The sequence below is a fragment of the Triticum aestivum genome, chromosome 4B (genome assembly GCF_018294505.1).
Source record: "Triticum aestivum cultivar Chinese Spring chromosome 4B, IWGSC CS RefSeq v2.1, whole genome shotgun sequence".
Lineage (NCBI taxonomy): Eukaryota > Viridiplantae > Streptophyta > Magnoliopsida > Poales > Poaceae > Triticum > Triticum aestivum.
The window spans coordinates 564015762-564037364 of NC_057804.1; the positions used below are offsets into that span (position 1 = coordinate 564015762).

At 54.0% G+C, this 21603-nt stretch overlaps 1 protein-coding gene across 2 annotated transcripts; it reads right to left on the reverse strand.

The window, feature by feature from the left end:
• Positions 1-17440: 17440 nt before the first annotated feature.
• On the reverse strand, positions 17441-21247 carry LOC123093270 (TATA-binding protein-associated factor 2N). Of its 2 annotated transcripts, none has more exons than XM_044515190.1 (8): positions 21004-21247; positions 19651-19731; positions 19487-19575; positions 19327-19401; positions 19127-19218; positions 18757-19047; positions 18471-18548; positions 17441-17799 (listed from the first exon to the last, which is right to left on the reverse strand). In XM_044515190.1, the coding sequence occupies exons 1-8, from the start codon at positions 21127-21129 to the stop codon at positions 17678-17680; spliced, it is 954 nt and encodes a 317-aa protein (XP_044371125.1). In that variant the 5' UTR covers positions 21130-21247; the 3' UTR covers positions 17441-17677. The 2 variants fall into 2 exon arrangements, with proteins under 2 accessions (XP_044371125.1, XP_044371124.1); XM_044515189.1 differs by having other exon boundaries at positions 19118-19218.
• Positions 21248-21603: the final 356 nt, after the last annotated feature.

The window sequence follows — 21603 nt, forward strand, 5'->3', positions numbered from 1 at the left end:
CCGTTTTGGCAAAACGGAGGAAGCCCATCAGACGTCGCACTGTGGCCCAAGCCCAGACAGCTGGCTAATTATTAATTTTTTGCTGATTCGAGGGTTTGATCCCATTACCTGCAGTGTGATTGTAAGAATGCGGTCGAAGCAGTAAGAAAAGGAACCTCTTCATTCTATGGAGCGATTGTGCTGGAGATCAAAGAGTCATCTAGGGCTTTTATTTCTTGTAATTTCTTACATGAGTTTAGAACCTCGAATATCGAGGCACACAAACTAGCAAAGCATACATTATCACTGGGGACCGATCGCCATGTTTGGTTAGCTCACCCGGCAGACCTTTTCTTCGTCCCTGTAAACTGTGTGACGGTTGAATAAAAGTTTTTTGAGTTTGCCTAAAAAAAACCATGCTTGGTCCCGCTTCAATTAATCTCATATATGCAATTTGGTTTCGTTACTTGTCACCCGTTTTGGCCCAACGAAGGAAGCCCACCTGACGGCTCACTATGGCCCAGGCCCGGAGAGCTAGCAAAATGATAAAATTGTCGGTGGCGGGTTTGGTCCCATTACCTGCTTGGTCCCACTTCAATTAATTTCATTCACGTATGCTATTTGGTTTCATTATTACTTGCCACCCGTTTTGGCCCAACAGAGAAAGACCACCTGACGGCGTCCTGTGGCCCAGGCCTGGAGAGCTAGGAAAAAAATAAAATTGCCGATGTGAGGGTTTGATTCCATTATCTATTTGGTTCCGCTTTAATTAATTTCACGTATGTTATTTGGATTCGTTACTTGCCATCCGTTTTAGCCCAACAGAGGAAGTCCACCTGACGGCGCACTATGGCCAAGGCTCAAAGAGCTGGTAAAAAAAATTGTGATCCTGTTACCTGCCGGCCGGTCACGAATAGTCTGTCAAACAGACCCAGCTCACGCATGTGACACAAAGAGAGGATTTGTTAAATATTAATTAAAAATCATGTGTTAAAAAATTTATGTTCGGAAAAATGTTCCAACTTAACAAAAAATTCAAAAAAATGTCATTTTTTTAAAGTAGAGAAATATTCATGTTTTCGGAAAGCAAAAAATAAATCGGCCAGCAGTGAGAATTGGTTTCTTCCGTTGCAACTTATGAACATACTCCCTCTGTCCGGAAATACTTGTTATCAAAATGAATAAAAGAGGATGTATCTAGATGTATATTAGTTCTAGATACATCCTTTTTTGTCCATTTTGATGACAAGTATTTTCAGACGGAGGGAGTATTTGCTAGATAAACGTGTCATCTGATGCTGGAATTGCTAAATTGCAAGATATTGTTTTCTACTCTCTCATTGCAATGACCGGGCGTGTTTGCTACATTAAAAACATGTTCACAAAATCAAGGGTTTCAAATAATTTTTATTTAAAGCCTTTTCATGAATTATTCAATAATAACTCATTGTCTTAAAAGTAATTTACAGATCTAGAGATATGAGAGGGTTGTTTTTTTTCTTTCTCCCGTTGCAACGCACGGTCGTTTTGCTAGTCTTACGAGTATAAAATTGAAGTGTACAAATCTATTCCTGTAATCTGCAGTTAGAAGGGATACAAAAATTATCCTCAGTTGCAACTATAAGACTGGAAAATAGACAGTTAGTACCTTTATATGAAGATATCAGTGTTGCAGGCCTCGGCTCATGTTTATAAATGTTTCCACGTGATAGTTAGTACTTTTATATGAAGAAACCAGTGCTACAGCAGCCATTTCCTCGAGCTTAAGTGCTAGCAGGCAGAACACAGGTACTCCCTCCGTCCGAAAATACTTGTCATCAAAATTGATAAAAAGAGATGTATCTAAAACTAAAATACATCTAGATACATCACCTTCTATCCAGTTTGAAGACAAGTATTTACGGACGGAGAGAGTACTGCCAGCCTGCTCAATTTTTTTTCAATTTCGGCGTTCAGTGTTTACTCAGTTTAGGGCCATCAGTTACTAAAATCTAGTTTAATCATATTGTTCCTATCATCGAGGCCTGCAACTCTACACTAACATTGACACCGGTGTGTTTGTCACAGATGGATCAATTGCTTCATTAGATAAAAGAAACAGCACACCCTGCCAACAATATGATAATTCTCGTTGTGTCAACATATATTCAGGAACATACTTTCCAGAGGTGTACTCTAATAATGTGGTACTTGTATTGCAAGTGAAGCATGAGTTTATCCTCAGCTGGTGCAGCAAGATTGGAAATAGACAAACAAGCAGTGTGATTATAAACATTTTTCATTGTCGGAGTAATGGGCCACGGGTAGGCTAACCCGAGCCCCAGAACCTTTCAAGACATCGGGGCAGGCTGCGCCCCTCAAGCCGAGTCTCAGATGGCGACTTCAAGATAAGCCGAGTCTCAGATGGCGACACCAAGATAAGCCGAGTCTCAGATGGCGACTCCAAGATAAGCCGAGTCTCAGATGGCGACTCCAAGATAAGCCGAGTCTCAGATAGCGACTCCAAGATAAGCCGACTCATGTCCGGCGACTTCCGGAGGAGCCGGCTATGGAGAGTCGGCCCGCGACTCTACTCTCGTCGCGATAGACGAGGCGGGTACGACCACGGCGTGGCCGTCACCTCCTGCTTACGAGGGGCCGGCATGGCTACAGTGTGTCGTACCGCTGGAGATCTCCGACGTGGCCCGGCACTGTTGCCATGCCAGCCCTGACCTCAGCCACAGTGTGCGGCGCACTGTGGCCACGATGGCCTACCTGTACGACTTAGAGACGGCGGACCCGCCTGTCAATGAGAGCATGGAAGACGGCGGATACGCCCCAAAGGCGGCCCTATGGGAGTTGGCCCCCTAGAGTCGGCCGGCCTCTCCCACGGGTCCCACGCGCCATTAACCAGACAAGACGGGGAGTAACGACAGTGATCGCCCGATAGATGGCGGCACTGTTGCCATGACCCCGTGACCAAGCCTGCGTCATCAGAATCACGGCTACAGTGCCGGACTCGCCGGCGGGGCCCGCAAGTCGGCGGGCCCCAGCAGTCGGCGGAAAAGACGGCAGCCTGAGAGACAGACGGCTGGGACCCGCGCCCAGCCGGATTACCATTGTACCCCCGGGGGGTAGGCCTATATAACCCCCCCGGGTCACCCATGCAAAGGGTTCGCATCCATTAGCCTTAGACCAGACCATATAGGAAGGAGAGAGCTAGCCTTGCCTTCTTCTACCTCCCGAATACAGCTCTAGGAGCAACCTTGTAGTCACTATGCCTTAGTGATCATGCGAAGACCCCGCAGAGCAGCAGTAGGGGTGTTATCTCCCCGGAGAGCCCCGAAGCTGGGTAAGATTCGCCGGCGTGCATGCCTTCGCCTCATCCCGTTTCCTGGCACCGGCGACGTTCTACTCGCTCCCACCATGATAAGCCATCCTTTGGCATATGTCGCACCCAACCCCCGACATTTGGCACCCACCGTGGGGCGAGGTGCACCGTCGTCCGGAGACTTGCTCTGGACGGGAACCCTCTTCCTCCCCCGCGAGCGTAGCCAGCCCGGCACGCCCGATGGTGCTTGCCCTGACGCGCTGCAAGGCCTCGACGACGCCTGCGCGGCGAGCTGCCTCACTGACCTTCTTGGCGAGGTTTGCATCTCCGACGAGCCTGCATCCGATGCAGGCACGGGTGGCCCCGAAAGCCTCCTCGCGGGCCTCCTCGACCATCTCCACGTCGCCGGCGAGCCTGTCGTGGACTTGGAGTCCGTAGGCTCCACCGACCCGATGCTGGTCGACTCCGACAGCGTGTTGCTCGACACGTTCCCCAACAATGTGGTGATCTACGACGAGCCGCTCCCTCACGAGGAGAGCGGCGGAAGCGCCGTCACGGAGGTGCTCGTTATTAGTCATGGCGAGCACTCCGGCGAAGGAGCTCATGACCCGCTTGACGCGGCTCTGCGAGACCTGACGGCGCCCATTCTGGAGGACGCTGACGCCGAGACGCTGGAGGCACGCCGCCTTCAGCTCATCGAAGGCGCGAAGAAGCTGGCAAGCATGAGACGCTTATCGAAGGCCTACCAACATGAGATGGATCACGCCGTGGGCGGTTCGCCCGTCCCGACTGGGCCTAGCCGCCTAGGCGCGGTCCGACAACGTGGCGCGGCCATCGCCAACCTGTTCGGGGCCGATCGCCCCGTGTATGCCACGCCTGCAGAGAACATCTGCGCCGCCCAGGCGGTAACAGACGAACTAGACAACTTCGAAGGCGAAGAGCGCCGCTTGATGACCGAGCGAGTCCAGCGACTCCTCAAAGCGGCTGCCGCACAGAACGAAGCCGGCTGCCGCACGGAGGCGCCGCAGTGACAAAATGACGACTTACCTCCCCGCCGAGACCAAGGTGCGACGTCTCGGACGCCGACTGGCGGAACCCGCGAAAGAAAAGAGAAGGAGCCGGCTGTCAGCCACAGTCGGACTCGCGTCACCATCGAGCGCGACCAAGACGGTCGCCCGAGAGCAGTGGAGCGGCAGGGCGACTACCTGCCTCCCCCACCACGAAGAGAAAGACGAGTCTCCCCGCCGCCTGTTGAACATCCGACTCTCGGCGACCGCCTCGGCCGTCGAGAGGGAGTCGGGGAGAACGACGCCCGCCACCGGATCAACCGACTCCACCGATCCCTGGCGCTGGAAGAAGAAGATGAGCTGGGCCCGCCCTGCTTCGGACCCCGCATTCGAGACGAGCCCTTTCCCAAAGGATTCACGCTCCCTCGAGACACGCCCAAGTACACCGGCTCCGTGAAGCCGGAAGATTGGCTAGTTGACTACTCCACGACCGTCAACATAGCAAACGGCAACAAGCGCGTTGTCGTGAAGTACGTTCCGCTCATGCTTCAGGGTACGGCCCGGACATGGTTGAACAGTTTGAAGCCCCGCAGCATCAACAATTGGGTCGACTTCACCGAGGCTTTCATCCGCAACTTCACAAGCACGTACAAGCGACCCCCCAAGCCGCGCCAGCTCTCCTTGTGCGTGCAAGGCCAAGACGAGTCAACTCGCGACTACCTCACGCGATGGGGCGAGCTTCGGAACTCCTGCGAGGGCGTGCACGAGGTGCAGGCTATCGAGTACTTCACCGCCGGGTGCAGAGAAGGCACCCTCCTCAAGCACAGGCTCCTCTGCGACGAGCCAGAGACCCTCGACGAGTTGCTGGTCATAGCAGACAAGTATGCCACGGCCGACTCCTCCATGAAGACAGAGATTCAAGTTAGTGCGACTGGCAAAGTGGCCCCTCAAGCTCCCAGAACTCCGGCTGGGGACACCAGTCGGCGACAGCAGCAGAATGATCACAAGCGCAAGGCCCCACAGCCGACTTCCAGCAGTCGGCAGGTTGCGACAGTCGAAGACCAACAGCCTGAGGGGCAGCCTCCGGCGAAGCGGCAGAAAGGCGGCAAGTCCAACTGGTTGCCGGCCTTCTCTTACGAGCAGACTCTAGATGGTCCCTGCAAATTCCACAGCGGCGCGAAGCCGTCAAACCATACCACCCGGAAATGCCACTGGCTCACCAGAATCGCCAAAGGAGACGGCCTCCTTCCTCCTCCGCCTGCTGGGCCGCCGCCTCCACAGCCGCCCCAGCAACCGGCGGCCAGGCCAGTCGGCGCCGTACAAGATGAATACCCAGAAGAACATGGAGCTTATGTAGTGTTCACCAATATGGCTGATGATCGACGCAGCAGACGATTGCAGCAGCAAGAAGTAAATGCAGTAGCATCAGATACTCTGGAGTTCATGCATTGGTCCGAGAAGCCTATCAGTTGGAGCAGAGCTGATCACCCAGAGGTGATGCCGAATCCGGGCTCCTACGCCTTGGTTCTGAGCACTACCTTGGCCACTGATAGGTGGGCCGCCCGCTTCTCGCAAGTGTTGATAGACGGAGGCAACAGCATCAACATCCTGTACAAGGATACCATGAAGAAATTAGGAATCAAGCAGAAATAGCTTCAAAGCAGCCGAACTGTTTTCCACGGCATTGTACCTGGCCTTTCTTGCTCCCCAATTGGCAAGATCCAGATAGATGTCCTCTTCGGAGACAAAGATCATTTTCGCCAAGAGCCAGTTTGGTTTGAAGTGGTGGACCTTGAAAGCCCATACCAAGCATTGCTTGGCCGACCTGCTTTGGCCAAGTTCATGGCGGTCCCCCACTACGCTTACCTCAAGATGAAGATGCCAAGTTCAAAGGGGATTCTGACCGTGGCCGGCGACTACAGGAAGTCGTCCGCCTGCGCGGCCGAGAGTAGTCGGCTGGCCGAGTCCCTGGTGATCGCAGCTGAGAGGCGGCTCCTTGATCGGGTTGTGGCAATGGCCGGCAAGCAGCCAGAGATGTCGCCCGACCCCAAGGAGTCGGAAGCTGAGGGTTCGTTCAAGCCGGCTAAAGAAACAAAGAGGATACCTTTGGACCCGGAGCACCCGGAGAGGCACGCTGTCATAGGTGCAAACCTAGACAGCAAATAGGAAGGCGAGCTCGTCGATTTCCTCCGTGAGAATCGAGACATCTTCGCATGGTCCCCTAAAGACATGCCAGGTGTACCGACGGAATTCGCCGAGCACAAGTTACATGTCCGATCTGATGTGAAGCCCGTCAGGCAGCCCTTGCGCCGCCTGTCAGAAGAGAAAAGAAGAGTTGTTGGAGAAGAGATAGCCCGACTCCTAGCGGCCGGCTTCATTATGGAGGTGTTCTTTCCAGAATGGCTGGCGAACCCGGTCCTAGTGTTGAAGAAGAACAAGCAGTGGCGGATGTGTATCGACTACACAAGCCTCAACAAAGCTTGCCCCAAAGATCCATTTGCTCTGCCAAGAATTGACCAGGTGATAGACTCCACAGCCGGATGCGAGCTGTTGAGCTTCTTAGATGCATATTCAGGATATCACCAGATCAAGCTGAACCCGGCAGACAGACTGAAGACTGCCTTCATCACGCCGTTTGGAGCCTTCTGCTACCTGACTATGACGTTCGGCTTGAGGAATGCCGGCGCCACCTTTCAGCGTTGCATGCAGAAGTGTCTCCTCAAGCAACTCGGCAGAAATGCCCACGTCTACGTGGATGATGTGGTGGTGAAAACGGAAAAGCGTGGGACACTGTTGGAAGATCTCCAAGAAACCTTTGAGAATCTGCGCCGATTCCAGATCAAGCTCAATCCAGAGAAGTGCGTCTTCGGAGTACCAGCCGGCCAGCTCCTTGGCTTCCTGGTCTCTGAACGCGGCATAGAGTGCAACCCTGTAAAGATCAAAGCCATCGAGAGGATGGAAGTCCCCCGCCGACTGTTAGATGTGCAGAAGTTCACCGGCTGCTTGGCGTCCATCAGCCGATTCATCAGTCGGCTGGGCGAGAAGGCTCTCCCTTTGTACCAACTGATGAAGAAGACCACCTTTTTTGAGTGGAACCACAAGGCGGACGAAGCATTTCTCGAGTTGAAGAAGATGTTGACTACTCCCCCTGTGCTGGCGGCTCCGACTCCTAAAGAGCCTATGCTCCTATACATTGCCGCCACCAGCCGGGTAGTCAGCACAGTTATCGTAGTTGAACGCAAGGAGGAAGGCAAGGCGCTCCCTGTCCAGAGACCGGTATATTACCTGAGCGAGGTACTGTCGACCTCCAAGCAGAACTACCCCCACTACCAGAAGATGTGCTACGGCGTGCATTTCGCCGCCAAGAAGTTGAAGCCTTACTTTCAAGAGCATCCAATCACTGTGGTTTGCACCGCTCCACTGGCCGAGATCATCGGAAGCCGTGATGCTTCAAGCCGAGTAGCCAAGTGGGCCATAGATCTGGCTCCCTACACCATCTACTACCAGCCCCGCACCGCCATCAAGTCACAAGCACTGGCCGACTTCCTTGTCGACTGGGCCGAGACCCAGTACCTGCCGCCAGCACCCGACTCCACCCATTGGCGGATGCATTTCGATGGCTCCAAGATGCGCACCGGCTTGGGAGCCGGCGTCGTCCTCACCTCCCCCAAAGGCGACAAGCTCAAGTACGCACTGCAGATCCACTTCGCCGCCTCCAACAACGTTGCCGAATACGAGGCGCTCGTTCACGGGCTCCGGCTTGCCAAAGAACTCGGCATCCGCCGGATCCTGTGCTACGGCGATTCCGATTTGGTGGTCCAGCAGTCGTCTGGCGACTGGGACGCCAAAGATGCAAACATGGCGAGCTACCGCTTCCTGGTGCAGCAACTCAGCGGATATTTTGAGGGGTGTGAATTCCTTCACGTTCCAAGAAATGACAACGACCAAGCAGACGCCCTGGCACGAGTCGGCTCCACCCGTCAAGCAATACCATCCGGCGTCGCCCTTCAGCGCCTCCTCAAGCCGTCTATCAAGCCTTCGCCAGAATCAGACTCCATTTTTGTGCCAGCTCCCCCCGAAGAAGTCGGATCCGACTCAAGAGCACCAACAGACGGCACAAGAATCCTTACAGACGGCTCCAAAAATACCGCAGTCGAAGCCGGCCCGGGGACTTCAGAACCCGGCCCGGGGACTGCGACGGTCAGCCCGAAGACTTCAGAACTCGGCCCGGGGACTGCGCCAGTCGGCCCGGGGACTTCACCGATCCAGCAAGCGGCCGCGGATCCCAGCCCGCCGCCTCCCAGCCCAGCCGCCCTTGTCCAAGTCGCAATAGTGGCAATTGAAGAAATAGCAGCACCCTCATGGGCCCAGCCCATCCTCAAGTTCCTAGTAAACAGAGAGCTGCCAGCTGATGAAATCCTGGCTCGGCAAGTGCAACGCCGAGCGGCAGCCTATACCATAGTCAACAGAGAGCTGGTCAGGCGCAGTGTCACTGGTGTCTACCAACGCTGTGTCGAGGCAGAACAAGGCCAAGCAATTCTCAAAGACATTCATGAAGGCGAGTGTGGCCACCATGCGGCTTCAAGGGCACTCGTCGCCAAAGCCTTCCGACACAGTTTGTTCTGGCCGACTGCCCTAGAAGAGGCCAAGGAATTAGTCCAAAACTGCAAAGGGTGCCAGATGTTCCGTTCCAAGCCGCTCCAGCCGGCTTCCGCGCTCAAGACCATTCCCATCGCCTGGCCCTTTGCGGTTTGGGGCTTGGACATGGTGGGACCATTCAAGACGGCACGAGGCGGCCTAACTCACCTACTTGTCGCGGTGGACAAGTTCACCAAGTGGATAGAAGTAAAACCCATCAAGAAGTTGAATGGTCCGACTGCAGTAACCTTCATCGCCGACATTACGACTCGGTACGGCATACCACACAGCATCATCACCGACAATGGCACAAATTTTGCCAAAGGCGCCTTGGCCCGTTTCTGCGCAACGCAGGGCATCCGACTGGACTTAGCGTCTGTCGCCCATCCGCAGTCAAACGGCCAGGTGGAGCGAGCAAACGGCCTCATCCTATCCGGCATCAAGCCCCGCCTGGTCGAACCACTGGAGCGTTCGGCCGGCTGTTGGCTTGAGGAGCTGCCAGCCATCCTCTGGAGTCTTCGCATGACTCCAAACAAGTCAACCGGCTTCACGCCTTTCTTCCTCGTCTACGGTGCTGAAGCCGTCATCCCGACGGACATAGAATTCGACTCCCCGCGAGTCACCATGTACACCGAGGAGGAAGCAGAAGAAGCACGTCAAGACGGCGTCGATCTGCTGGAAGAGGGCCGGCTGTTGGCACTCAGTCGGTCCGGCATCTACCAGCAGAGCCTGCGCCGATACTACAACAGGAAGGTCAGGCCAAGATCTTTCCAAGAGGGCGACCTTGTGCTCCGACTGATCCAGCGGACAGCCGGCCAGCACAAGCTGTCGGCACCTTGGGAAGGCCCCTTCATTGTCAGCAAAGTGTTGGGCAACGACTCCTACTACCTGATTGACGCTCAGAAGCCCCGAGCACGCAAGAGAGACGACTCCGGCAAAGAGTCGGAACGGCCATGGAATGCAAACCTCCTTCGAAGATTTTACAGTTGATTCAGTATGTATCACGTTACCCCTTTGTATTAAAGTACCGAGACTTTGAGCCCCCCGAGACGAGCTCGGGGACTGCCCCTTTTGATTATCTGTATGATAAGAGTTATGCCTTCAAGTATGCTACTTCTTGCTACGCCGCTTGGCGCCGGGTTCGACTAGTCGGCCCGGGGACTTGCCGTCTGGCGCTATGAAATGTTTCCTGAAGTCGGACAAGTAGTGTGCGGCGCCTAAGCCGTCTCCTGCCAGAAGCCGCAGCTCGCAGAGCGACTGTTTGGTAGGCAGGAGTAAGGATGAATGGGCGTTCACACGAAAAATGGCTAAGGACCTAAAACATTAACATAGCCTAAGCCGGCTTCCAGCCCCCTTTCACAAGCCGAATCGCGAGTATTCGGCTTGCCGCTTTCTATCCAACTTGTTAAATAAACTCCAATGAAAGGCAAGTACTTGCTTTCCCCAAAGTAGCCAGGCATTTGGTCCAGCGGCAGTCCGCAGAGCGGTTAGCCGGCTGACAAAGCGGCAACTAGGGGAAGGCGACAAAGGAAAAAGCCAAAGGAGCAATGAGCAAGGAAAGATAGAACTCGGATTAATATTTACATAAGCATAGGCCCATTGGCCGAATCTCCAGACAGAAGTTCAAAATACACCCCGGGGGTGGAATTGTGCAAATTAACAAGTTCCTAAAAGACTTTCTAGAGCAGATAAAATAAAGCCAGAAGGCAGCCTAGGGAGAAGCAGACGGGTTCGGAGGGTCGGAGGAGACGGCGGTGTCAGGCGCCGGGGCGGCCGGCTGGGCAGTCTGGGCTCGGCTCGTCTCTAGAGGCGCGGTCGAGCTGAGGCTGGTCGCCCGCTCCGTCTTCTGGCGCCTTTGTCCTCCGCCTCGCCTTCTTCCTCGGTGCTGGAGTCAATCACCTCCGCCGAGTCCTCGCCATATTCTAGGTTCATCCCGAACCACTCTGGCGGAACCTCCTCACCGCCTTCAGCCCACTCGGGGACGAAGACACTGGTGTCCGTGTAGTCGGCGATGGCCGCCGCACACTCGACAAGGGCGCCCTCCACAGCCTCCAGCTCGGCCTGGGCCTCTGACCGGAACGCGGCCAGACGGTCCAGGTCCAGCCCCGGATACCACGCCTTGACGAATTCCAAGGCCCGGCGCGCTCCGGCCCGGGCCAAGGAACCCTTCCAGGCCTCAAGACGGCCGGCTGCGACCTCCAGCCAGTCGGCAGTTCGACTGGCAGTGCGCAGAGCCGGCATGTCTGGCCACAGGGCGGCAACTGCCTGGGCGCCGGCACGCTGAAGCCGGCGCATCAGCCGGTGGGCCGGAAGAAGACGGGCCTCGATGCTCAGAAGTTGCTCATCGACAGTCAGGGGAGCGTTGGCGGCAATCACCTCGCCGCTTGCCCTCCGCGCCTCACGATCAGCCTCGATGGCCAGAGGGACTGCCTGCGAGTGGCCAGGGAAGAAGTCTGCCAAGACAAAAAAGAAGCAAGTCAAAAAATCAGAAGTCAGCCCGACACATAGTCGGAAACTCAAAGAAAGAAACTCACCATCGACGATGTCCTCGATCTCATGGAAGCCGGAGGTCAGCATCGCCTCCTTGTCGGTCCAGGAGGAGCGCTCGCTCTTGAACTCGGCCAGAAGAGCAGCCTCCTTCTTCTCGGCCTCGTCCTGCGTTTTCTTGAGCAGCTCCTGCTCGGCCAGCTGCGCAGCAAGCAGATCGCGCTCCGCAGCAAGCTTGCTGCACTCCTCCCCCTTGACGCGCAAGGCGGTGTTAACTTCACCCAGCTGCTCCTGGAGAGTGGCGTTAGCCCCTGAAGAACGAAAGAAAGAGACGAATAAGTCATCAGCAAAGAAGATCACCGGGAAGATCCGGCCCGACTGCTCAGCAGTCGGCCCGAATCTCGGGGACTACAGCCCGCGGGTGCGCCAGCGCGCCCCCGCGAAAAAGAAGAACAAGAAGGAGACGTGGAAGTCGTCAAGAAAGAAGATCGCCGGGAAGATCCGGCCCGACTGCTCAGCAGTCGGCCCGAATCTCGGGGACTACAGCCCGCGGGTGCGCCAGCGCGCCCCCGCGAAGAAGAGAAAAAGAACTTACTCCGGCTTTCTGTCAAGTCGGCAATCCGCTTGCTCAACTCCTCAACATTGCGGTTGAAGGCAGTGGCGCGGAGGTTGTGATACTCCTGCAAACAAAATTTCAGACAAAGATAAATACTCGGAACTCGCCAGAGGGAGTTCCGAGCCGCCTGCTCAGCAATCAGCCCGAAACTCGGAGACTACACCTAGTGGGTGCGCTGGCGCGCCCCCACAGAGAAGAGCAAGAAAGACAAGAATCAAAGAGGAAAACATACCCGGATGGCCACTCGCGACACTAGATGTGCCTTGGTGCAGATCTGGAGGGCATCGCCTTTGGCTCGCAGCTTCGCTTGGACATCCAGAAGCGCCTGGTTCAGCGGGGCCGTGCCGCCTCCGCACACCCACCCAACAGGCGCGGTACTCGTCGCCTCGGCGTCTGGGATGGCCGAGCTAGCGCCTCTGACCTCCAGGGGCCGCGGCGCCGAAGTCGCCTTCTCGAGGCGGCGGCGCACTAGCGAGGCAACCTGAAGAAGCAGCCTCGCCTCGACCTCATCCTCAGTCCGCGGCACCGGCTGTTTGCCGTGGGCCCTCCCAGACGGCAGTAGAGGCGGAGGCGGCGGCACCAGCGTGTCCGACATGGAGCCCTCGCCGCTCTTCTTCTCCACGACGGGGTTCTTGGCGCCGGCTTCTCCGGTCTGCTCCGTGAATTCCGGAGGCGGCGGTGCGGAGGATAGTGGGGCGACAAGCAACACCGATTGGCGACGTGCGGCCTCCTCAGCTCGCCGTCTCGCCGCAAGGGCGGCTTCAGCATCCTCCAGCTTCTTCTGGGCGGAGGCAGCCGCCTTTTCGGTCTCCGCCTTCTCCAGGCGGTCGGCCTCCTCCTCGTCGCGCTTCTCCCGCGCGTTTCGCTCCGTCGCCTCCCGGAGGTCGGCGGCGGGGTCAACCCGCTGAGTATTGGCGGACGTCTCTGCCGACCTCATGACGGAGGGGACGGCGACTCTTTCAAGGGAAATAGGGGCCTGAAGAAAAAAGGGGAGGAGTGTAAAAGAAGAACTCGGACAAGACTCACCAGAGAAAAATAAAGACAAAGGTGAAAAAACTTACGCAAAGACTAGCGGCGGCCTTCTCACTTCCCTACGGAAGCGGTTGGCCTTCGCGGCCGCCTCCTCCCGCTTGGTCGCGGCGGCCGCCCCCTTGAACTTCTTCAACTTGCCGCCGGGCGCACTCGGCCCGGCGTGACGCCTCTTCGCGCCGCCTTGGCCGGCCAGGCCGGCGGAGGAACCCGTGCCCGAGGGGCCGACCCTTAGCTGATGGCGCGGGATGACTTCCCCTTCGGCGTCGTCCTCAGGCCAGTCGGCGAAGGTGGCCGAGGGCCTGAGGCCGCTTCCCACTCCTCCTCCTCCGCCTTCGGCGTCGGCTTCCATCGCCGACGGCCCCAAGTCGGGGCCGTCGACATCGCTCTCCGCTCGGTCGAGGACGAACTCGCGGGGCGGTCTCGTGACACCGGCTGCAGGTTGCATGAGGGGGTTCTAGTTCAGAAGAAACCAATGAAAATCAGAAGTCAGATTCGGCTATAAAGAAGACAAAGCAATAAGGAGATGCGACTTACCACTGGAGGGGGGTTGGCTCGCGAGTACGGCTCCTTGCCGAACTGCCAGTCCTCCCCGAACTCGCAGTTCGCGATATGGTTCACCATGTTTGCCACCTCCGCGCGGGGCATCTCCTTGGTGCTCATCCGACTCGGGTCTCGGTGGCCGCTCATCTGACAGATCAGGTGAGGCCGGCCTTGGAGCGGGAGGACTCGGCGCGCCACGAAGGCGGCCAGCAAGTCGGCCCCGACGAGGCCCTCCGACTGTGTCAAGACTCGGAGTCGCGCTACGGCGGCGGCTCCGGCGGGAGTCAGCGTCTTGACTCGATGAGACCAGCTGGGGAGCCTCCCAGCTGGGGCGCCGGCTTCATAAGGCGGCAGATTAACCCAGTCGCCGTCAGGGGCGAGGTTCTTCACGTAGAAGTACGAGCGCTGCCACATCTTCACCGACTTGATCAGCGAGATGGAAGGGAAGGGGTTGTCGGCCGTCGATCGCCGCATCGCGATGAAGGCACCGCATTGAGCCGGCACGCCGGCGACGTGCGTGCCGAGCTTAGATGAGAAGAATTCTCCCCACAGCTCGATGGTGGGGAGAACACCGAGGAAACCTTCGCACAAAGTGGCGAAGGCGGACAACAGCACCACTGTATTCGGGGTGAGGTGGTGCGGCTGGAGGCCGTGAAACTCCAAGAAGGAGCGAAAGAAGCCGCTCGCCGGTAGCCCCAGGCCGCGCATGAGGTGCGAGCGGAAGATGACCCGCTCGCCCTCCTCCGGCGCTGGCGATATCTCCCTCGCCGGTGCGGTGCGGGCTCGCACGAGGTGTGCGCCGGGGAGGCGGCGCGTCTTGCAGAGGAACTCAATGAGGTCGTCGTCGACCACCGAGCCGTCCCACGCGCCGGAACGCACGGCCGGAGCCACGGCGGCGGAGGAAGAGCTCATCGCTGGCTGGTGCGGTGTGGTTCTGCTCACCGGCGGCAAGAAGAAGGAGAGAGGAGGCAAGAGGAGACGGGGATCGGGGGAGATGGGCGCGCGTGCTTTGCCGCTCCACTCCCCCCCTCCTACTTATAGCCTTGGAGGCTGAGAAGCCGAGGGGGCGGGCGTGGGATTAACTGCGCTCAGAGCCCCACGCCGCCCCACGATTTACCCCACGAAGTTACTGCGCGCAGTAACGACGTGAGAAGCCCAACCGTTCGCACGGCCGCAGTGGATCCGTTCGCGTGCTGAGGCATGGTAGTGGCGGGCCCCGCCTGACGGCCCGTCCCGTCGCGCGCGTGGGCAAGCAGACTGCCCCCGCCGCGTGGCGCCGCGCGATAGGACCGCGGCGGGCGGCAGCAGGGAAGCGTATCAGGCACGCCGCCTGGTCTCCCGCCACGACTTTCGAGCTCTTTATAGAGCAAGACGGCCCTCTACGAATCCGACTTCGAATAGTCGGCCCAGAGGAAGACGACAAGCGAAGCCCAGATCCCACCACCGGAAGAATGAAACTGTTGAGGCCCCACAGCGTGTCACTCTCGGAGCCTCACCAGCTTCGGGGACTACTGTCGGAGTAATGGGCCACGGGTAGGCTAACCCGAGCCCCAGAACCTTTCAAGACATCGGGGCAAGCTGCGCCCCTCAAGCCGAGTCTCAGATGGTGACTCCAAGATAAGCCGAGTCTCAGATGGCGACTCCAAGATAAGCCGAGTCTCAGATGGTGACTCCAAGATAAGCCGAGTCTCAGATGGCGACTCCAAGATAAGCCGAGTCTCAGATAGCGACTCCAAGATAAGCCGACTCATGGCCGGCGACTTCCGGAGGAGCCGGCTATGGAGAGTCGGCCCGCGACTCTACTCTCGTCGCGATAGGCGAGGCGGGTACGACCACGGCGTGGCCGTCACCTCCTGCTTACGAGGGGCCGGCATGGCTACAGTGTGCCGTACCGCTGGAGATCTCCGGCGTGGCCCGGCACTGTTGCCATGCCAGCCCTGACCTCAGCCACAGTGTGCGGTGCACTGTGGCCACGATGGCCTGCCTGTACGACTCAGAGACGGCGGACCCGCCTGTCAGTGAGAGCATGGAAGACGGCGGATACGCCTCGAAGGCGGCCCTGTGGGAGTCGGCCCCCTAGAGTCGGCCGGCCTCTCCCACGCGCCATTAACCAGACAAGACGGGAGTAACGACAGTGATCGCCCGATAGACGGCGGCACTGTTGCCATGACCCCGTGACCAAGCCTGCGTCATCAGAATCACGGCTACAGTGCCGAACTCACCGGCGGGGCCCGCAAGTCGGCGGGCCCCAGCAGTCGGTGGAGAAGACGGCGGCCTGAGAGACAGACGGCTGGGACCCGCGCCCAGCCGGATTACCATTGTACCCCCGGGGGTAGGCCTATATAAACCCCCCGAGGCACCCATGCAAAGGATTCGCATCCATTAGCCTTAGACCAGACCATATAGGAAGGAGAGAGCTAGCCTTGTCTTCTTCTACCTCCCGAATACAGCTCTAGGAGCAACCTTGTAGTCACTATGCCTTAGTGATCATGCGGAGACCCCGCAGAGCAGCAGTAGGGGTGTTATCTCCCCGGAGAGCCCCGAAGCTGGGTAAGATTCGCCGGCGTGCATGCCTTCGCCTCATCTCGTTTCCTGGCACCGGCGACGTTCTACTCGCTCCCACCATGATAAGCCATCCTTTGGCATATGTCGCACCCAACCCCCGACATTCATGTTTTCCAAGTAAAAAAGAAAGTCTCCATATGATTGTCAGTACTTGTGTATGAACAAGTTAATACCTGGGATTTACGGTACAAGTCAGCAGTATATTATTCGCTACGCAACTCTTGTTATTCACTTTGTTGATTTTGAATGCCCTTTTTGATGCCCAACTGAGGAAACCCTCACTAATTTTCATGTTCCAGATTTGATCTTGCCAGAATTCTCACTATTAGAACCTGTACTTGCAACCAGCTATTGTTCCTGACTTCATTTTTGTGCAGATTTGATGCAATTGAGGATTAACCAATGTTTTCTTGTGCGTCGGCGGGTGAAGACTTTCATGGCTGGGGTCACAACAATCTCCTAAGTGTATAGCTTAGATTAGGAAGAAATAAATCATGTAGTACGTGGCTTTTGAAGTTCAGATGGACAACTTTTGTAAAGTTTATGTTATTTTTGTATCAAATTCTTGCGATGTTCCCACGAAAAATACTACGTTTTTACATGGAAACAGCTAAAAAATATTGTGTCCAGCGCGATCACATAATTCAGTTATAAACCTTCAAGCATTACAACTGATTGAAGAATAGATCACATGCATCTTTTGCCAGAATCATTTGACACTGCAATTCAGTTTGTGAGAATTTTTGTTGCACTTTGAAGGCCTAAATTCAGTTTGCACTGCATTGCATTTTTCCAAATAAGGTTGTACAGTATTCTCAGATTTTACATTTCCATTGGAGTACCATCCTGCAACAATCTCATTTTATTTTCTGAGTGAGACGTGGATGTCCTAGGAAAAGGTCCATAACTAACAGCTAGGGAAAGATGAAATACATACTGATCTTAGGTTTCAGGTAACAACATCTCAAGATGCCTGGGCAAGATTATCATGTTAGCAGCAGAAGAAAATATTTTTATTTGAACTATACACCAGTCTCGGGGCCTGGTTCAGTGGTACAGGAAGAGGAAGACACGAACTGGGTTTCGGATGTCCTTTCGTTGATTTAGCTAGGCTTGAAGGTCTCTTTTGCAAAACGTTCCAGCAGCCAACCTGTTAGATAGATCTGAGGGCTCATGTGTAGCTGGTGCATCTGGTGCACGAGTTCTTTCGTTGCACAGGATACGTCCTCTGGGAAGGAGATAGGAAGGGGGAAGCTGGGAAACAGATTAACTACTATTCAAAACTGCACTCTTAGATACAGTAAAGGTGTCCCAGGAACAACATAACATGCTTGTCAAAATCCCACAGAATGGAAGCAATGGTACAGATACCATTGGCAATTATAGCTAAAAACTGGGAAGCCTAGTCGATGGTTCACAATGAAACAGCGCAAGGTTCGGTTCCGATTCACAGAACGCGTACCTTTTTCTCTCTTTTTTTGCAACAATACAGCACTATGTGACCTAATAGTTCTGGTTGCCCCGCCCGCGGCCAGGACCCATCCGACCACGGCCCCGCACGTATCCCCTGCCGCCTGGGCCACCTGGGCCGCCTGCACCTCGTCCACCGCGCTCGTATCCTGGACCTGTGATGGACAGATTCCACGATTGATTGTTTACAGACTTGTTATGCAAGAACAAGACCACCGAACCTGATACATGGTGCTGTATTGTTTAAAGACTTATTAAATCTACAATCAAGCTCCAAACCTTTTGAATTAATGCCCAGGATAGCGATCATTTAAACTTGCATCCTTTCTCTAAAGCACATAGAGTTATCGTTTCAATCATTGTTTCAAATACAAGTTCAGGCTTGGAAATGATTACAATACACATGTGCATGGTCTAAATATACAACTTGAGATAAAGCAATAAGTAAAGTGTGAAGAAATTATTCTTCATTCACCAATATGTATAACTCATTTTCTGAATGTGTATATACCACAATGCCCATGTGACTGAGCAAGGAAAGAAAAGGGGAAATCAGATTAGCACTGAAATCTTATTATTGGTAATTAAAACCTGTTCTATCGTCACTAATACTATTCACTGAAGTTCTGCCATAATGGAGGCATCAGTCAGCAGCAGAAATTATTGTTACTTACTCCCTCCGTCCCAAAATATAAGATCATTTTTTACACTATGGGCGGAGGGAGTAATTTGTAACGAGATGGAGTAAATGCACAAGATAGGTGGATACCAACAGAAAGTTCAATTCATGCCTAAATAGACTGTATGCTGCTGCGATTGTACATACCACTGTATCCCCAGTTGCCTCTTCCTCGTCCACCGCCACCACGGCCTCTGTTCTGGTTGTAATTCCAGCCACCATTATCTGACGAGATAAAATGGTGAGAACACATAGTTGTGTATGTATAATGTATACGATATTCAGGGAAGACCCAAAAAGGCATCCAAAAACAAATCAACTGAAGCAGTCAACACTAAACTCCACTTCTGTAAGGATTAGATTATCATAGATACTTTGCTGATGGGCAACCTTGAATAACAGTAAGCAAAAACAAAGCTATGATAGAACTTACCATATCCCCCATATCCACCTTGGTCATAACCATAACCCCCTCCATATCCACCTTGGTTTTGGCCGTACCCTCCCTGGTTGCCGTAACCTCCCTGGTTGCCATACCCACCTTGGTTGTGGCCGTAACCTCCATGATTGCCATACCCACCTTGGTTGTGGCCATATCCTCCCTGGTTGCTATATCCACCATAACCTCCTTGGTTATTATCATACCCACCATAACCTCCACCATATCCTCCCCTACCACCCCAGCCCCTTCCTCTCCCTCTGCCTCTTCCACGTACATATGAATCTTCAATGCATATGGAACAAGTTAGCGGTCAGTAACATAGACAAACTACATCTAGTGATTGTGTGTTCACCTGTTTGACCTTGATTTTGTCTTGGCTGGTGCTGTTGTTGATATCGCTGAACTTGCTGGTACCTTGGTTTAAGTGGCTCTGCATGCAATGGAGCTTGATATCTACAAGATCACATAAAATTGCATATTACAGTACACATGAAATCAAGGTAGAGCATCCGAGATGCTTCAAAATAAATCATGGGAAGGAAAACATGTCAAACATAATACCCGGGTGAACTTGTGTCGAGCTCCTTAGGTGACAAGGAGATTGAGATCATTGAAACATGACGAGTCATCTCCAATCTGCAACAAGATGACATATATAAAAACACTAACAAAGAGAGTGACCCAAGGAATCAGCAAGCAATAAAGTTTTGCAATACTTAACGGTACAAGGCCTTCCTCAATGGGTTCCCATACATCAGTAATACTGACTGAACTGATTGTTGTATCTTGATGCAACCCAGGGATCCTTTTCTGCGATTAGATGGAGCTAGTCAATTTTAAGGAGTCCAAATGATGGTATCAAAAGAGAGCTAAGAACAGACCAACCTTTATGATCTCAGTAATAGCCACTGTCTTGCTGATAGCTTGTCCCATGGCCTTCAACACAATTTCTTTCACCCGTTTTTCCTGATTTGAACAACTTATAAGATTCATTGTATGCATACAAGTACATGTGATGCGGGTGAGGTGTAATAGTTAGTTAAGCAAAGCTGGCACCACATATAACACAGTAATAAACTATACCCCCAGCAGAAGTGGCGTAGCAGGTCATGGTTGTAGAAGAACGGTGGAATTACTACATTGTTACATGATGCATCCTCCTTGATAAAAAGAAGGATTACATGTATGTGCGGCCCTTTTATGGATCAACATTGAGAACTTTAGACTGAGTGGCACACCCCAACTTTGACACAATTGTTACAAAATAAACAGACTCCAGGAAGTGGTGTGATATCACACCTACAATAAAAGAGGGCTATAACTTGCTGAAATGGCGATGATTAATAGCAAGTAGCAACCATGAAAATGCAATATCAGCTAGGTACATGCGAGGACCAGCAGGGAAACTAGTTTGACAAAACAAACGATAGACAGGGCAGGAAAATCATTCATGTTCTGGCTTCAATCTCATTTCCTTTTAATGGCAATTGGCTCCTCGATGAAGGGCTCACACTAAGAGAATACAAGCCTTTACCAACACGATTGAATCTGTTATATATCCAGACTGATGACTCATGTACCAACCAACTAAATTCGATAAGCTCAAGATTATTAAAAGGTGAGCTCAAGATTTCAGTGCATTCAGAGTAAACAACAACAATGCCAATTTGCACTTGATAAACGGACGCTGAATTATTGTATTTCAGATAACAAGAGTATATCATACAGCCTGTAATAACATCAAAGAGCCCATGGAAGGCCCTTAATCTTCAGATTAGCTAGAGCTTTGATGTGGCCCTGTCCAATTAACACACCAAAACTACCACCTGCCATCAACGATAAGCAAAAAAACTACCTCCCTGATCACTCACCCCGGTAGGACAATATAATGCTATGTCCTCATTCCGTTAATCCATTACTCGCTAACTTAGATATTGCAGATATCCTTAACCAGATGGCATTCCTTTTTAAGACGGCGTGGAAAATATCACTCTGCAGCACGAAATCTCACAGAAAAGAAATGCAAGCAAAACTAGATATCATTGCCGTATATATCAGTGGCAGGCCGATAATCAACGGACACGTTCGATGCTGTATGGGGTCAGGAAGTATACTCCGCCCAAATTTGCCATTTTAAGACGTGCCGCCACGAGATCTAACCGAGGATACGGCGCCTATTCAAGGCTGGCCCCTTGGGGCGCGATCCGGTGGCTACGGGGGTGGCGGCTGGTGCGGTACCTGGAGGAGGGAGGTGGCGTAGGTGACGTAGTTGCGGATGAGGCCCTGTGTGGTGATACGGATCTCGTTCTCGCTGATGGCGGCGGCCTCGGGCCGCGGCTTCTCGACCCGCTGGTACCGATCCATGGCTGGTTTCTCCGGCGGTGCTCCCGGTGGGCTGGCGGCGCGGCGGCGGCGTTGGTGTGTTGCGCTGCTGAAGGGGGGTGGGGAGGGGGAGTGGCGTGCTGGCAGTGAGAAAAACCCTAGAAATAGGGAAGATGGGAGTTAGGGTTTAACGGCATCCGTGGGTGGCGGCCGCACGGATGGATGGGCGATCTCGTGCCCGCAGGTACCTCTAGATTCGCACTTTTTGTTCTTTTTTCCTGACTTCCGAATATTGCTAAGATAATGTACGATCCGTATGAGCGAAATATCAAGGGCATCTCTAACCGCCTCGAAATATTAAGGGCATCTCTAACCCGGACCCTCAAACCTCCCGCAATCGTACGGACCACGCCGTCTGGATCGTGGAAGTCATCCAACATAGACCTGTATTGGTCTGCGGGACAGTTCGAAAGTGTTTTCTTTCGCAAACCGGAGACAAAAGTGTGAGAGGTTTGC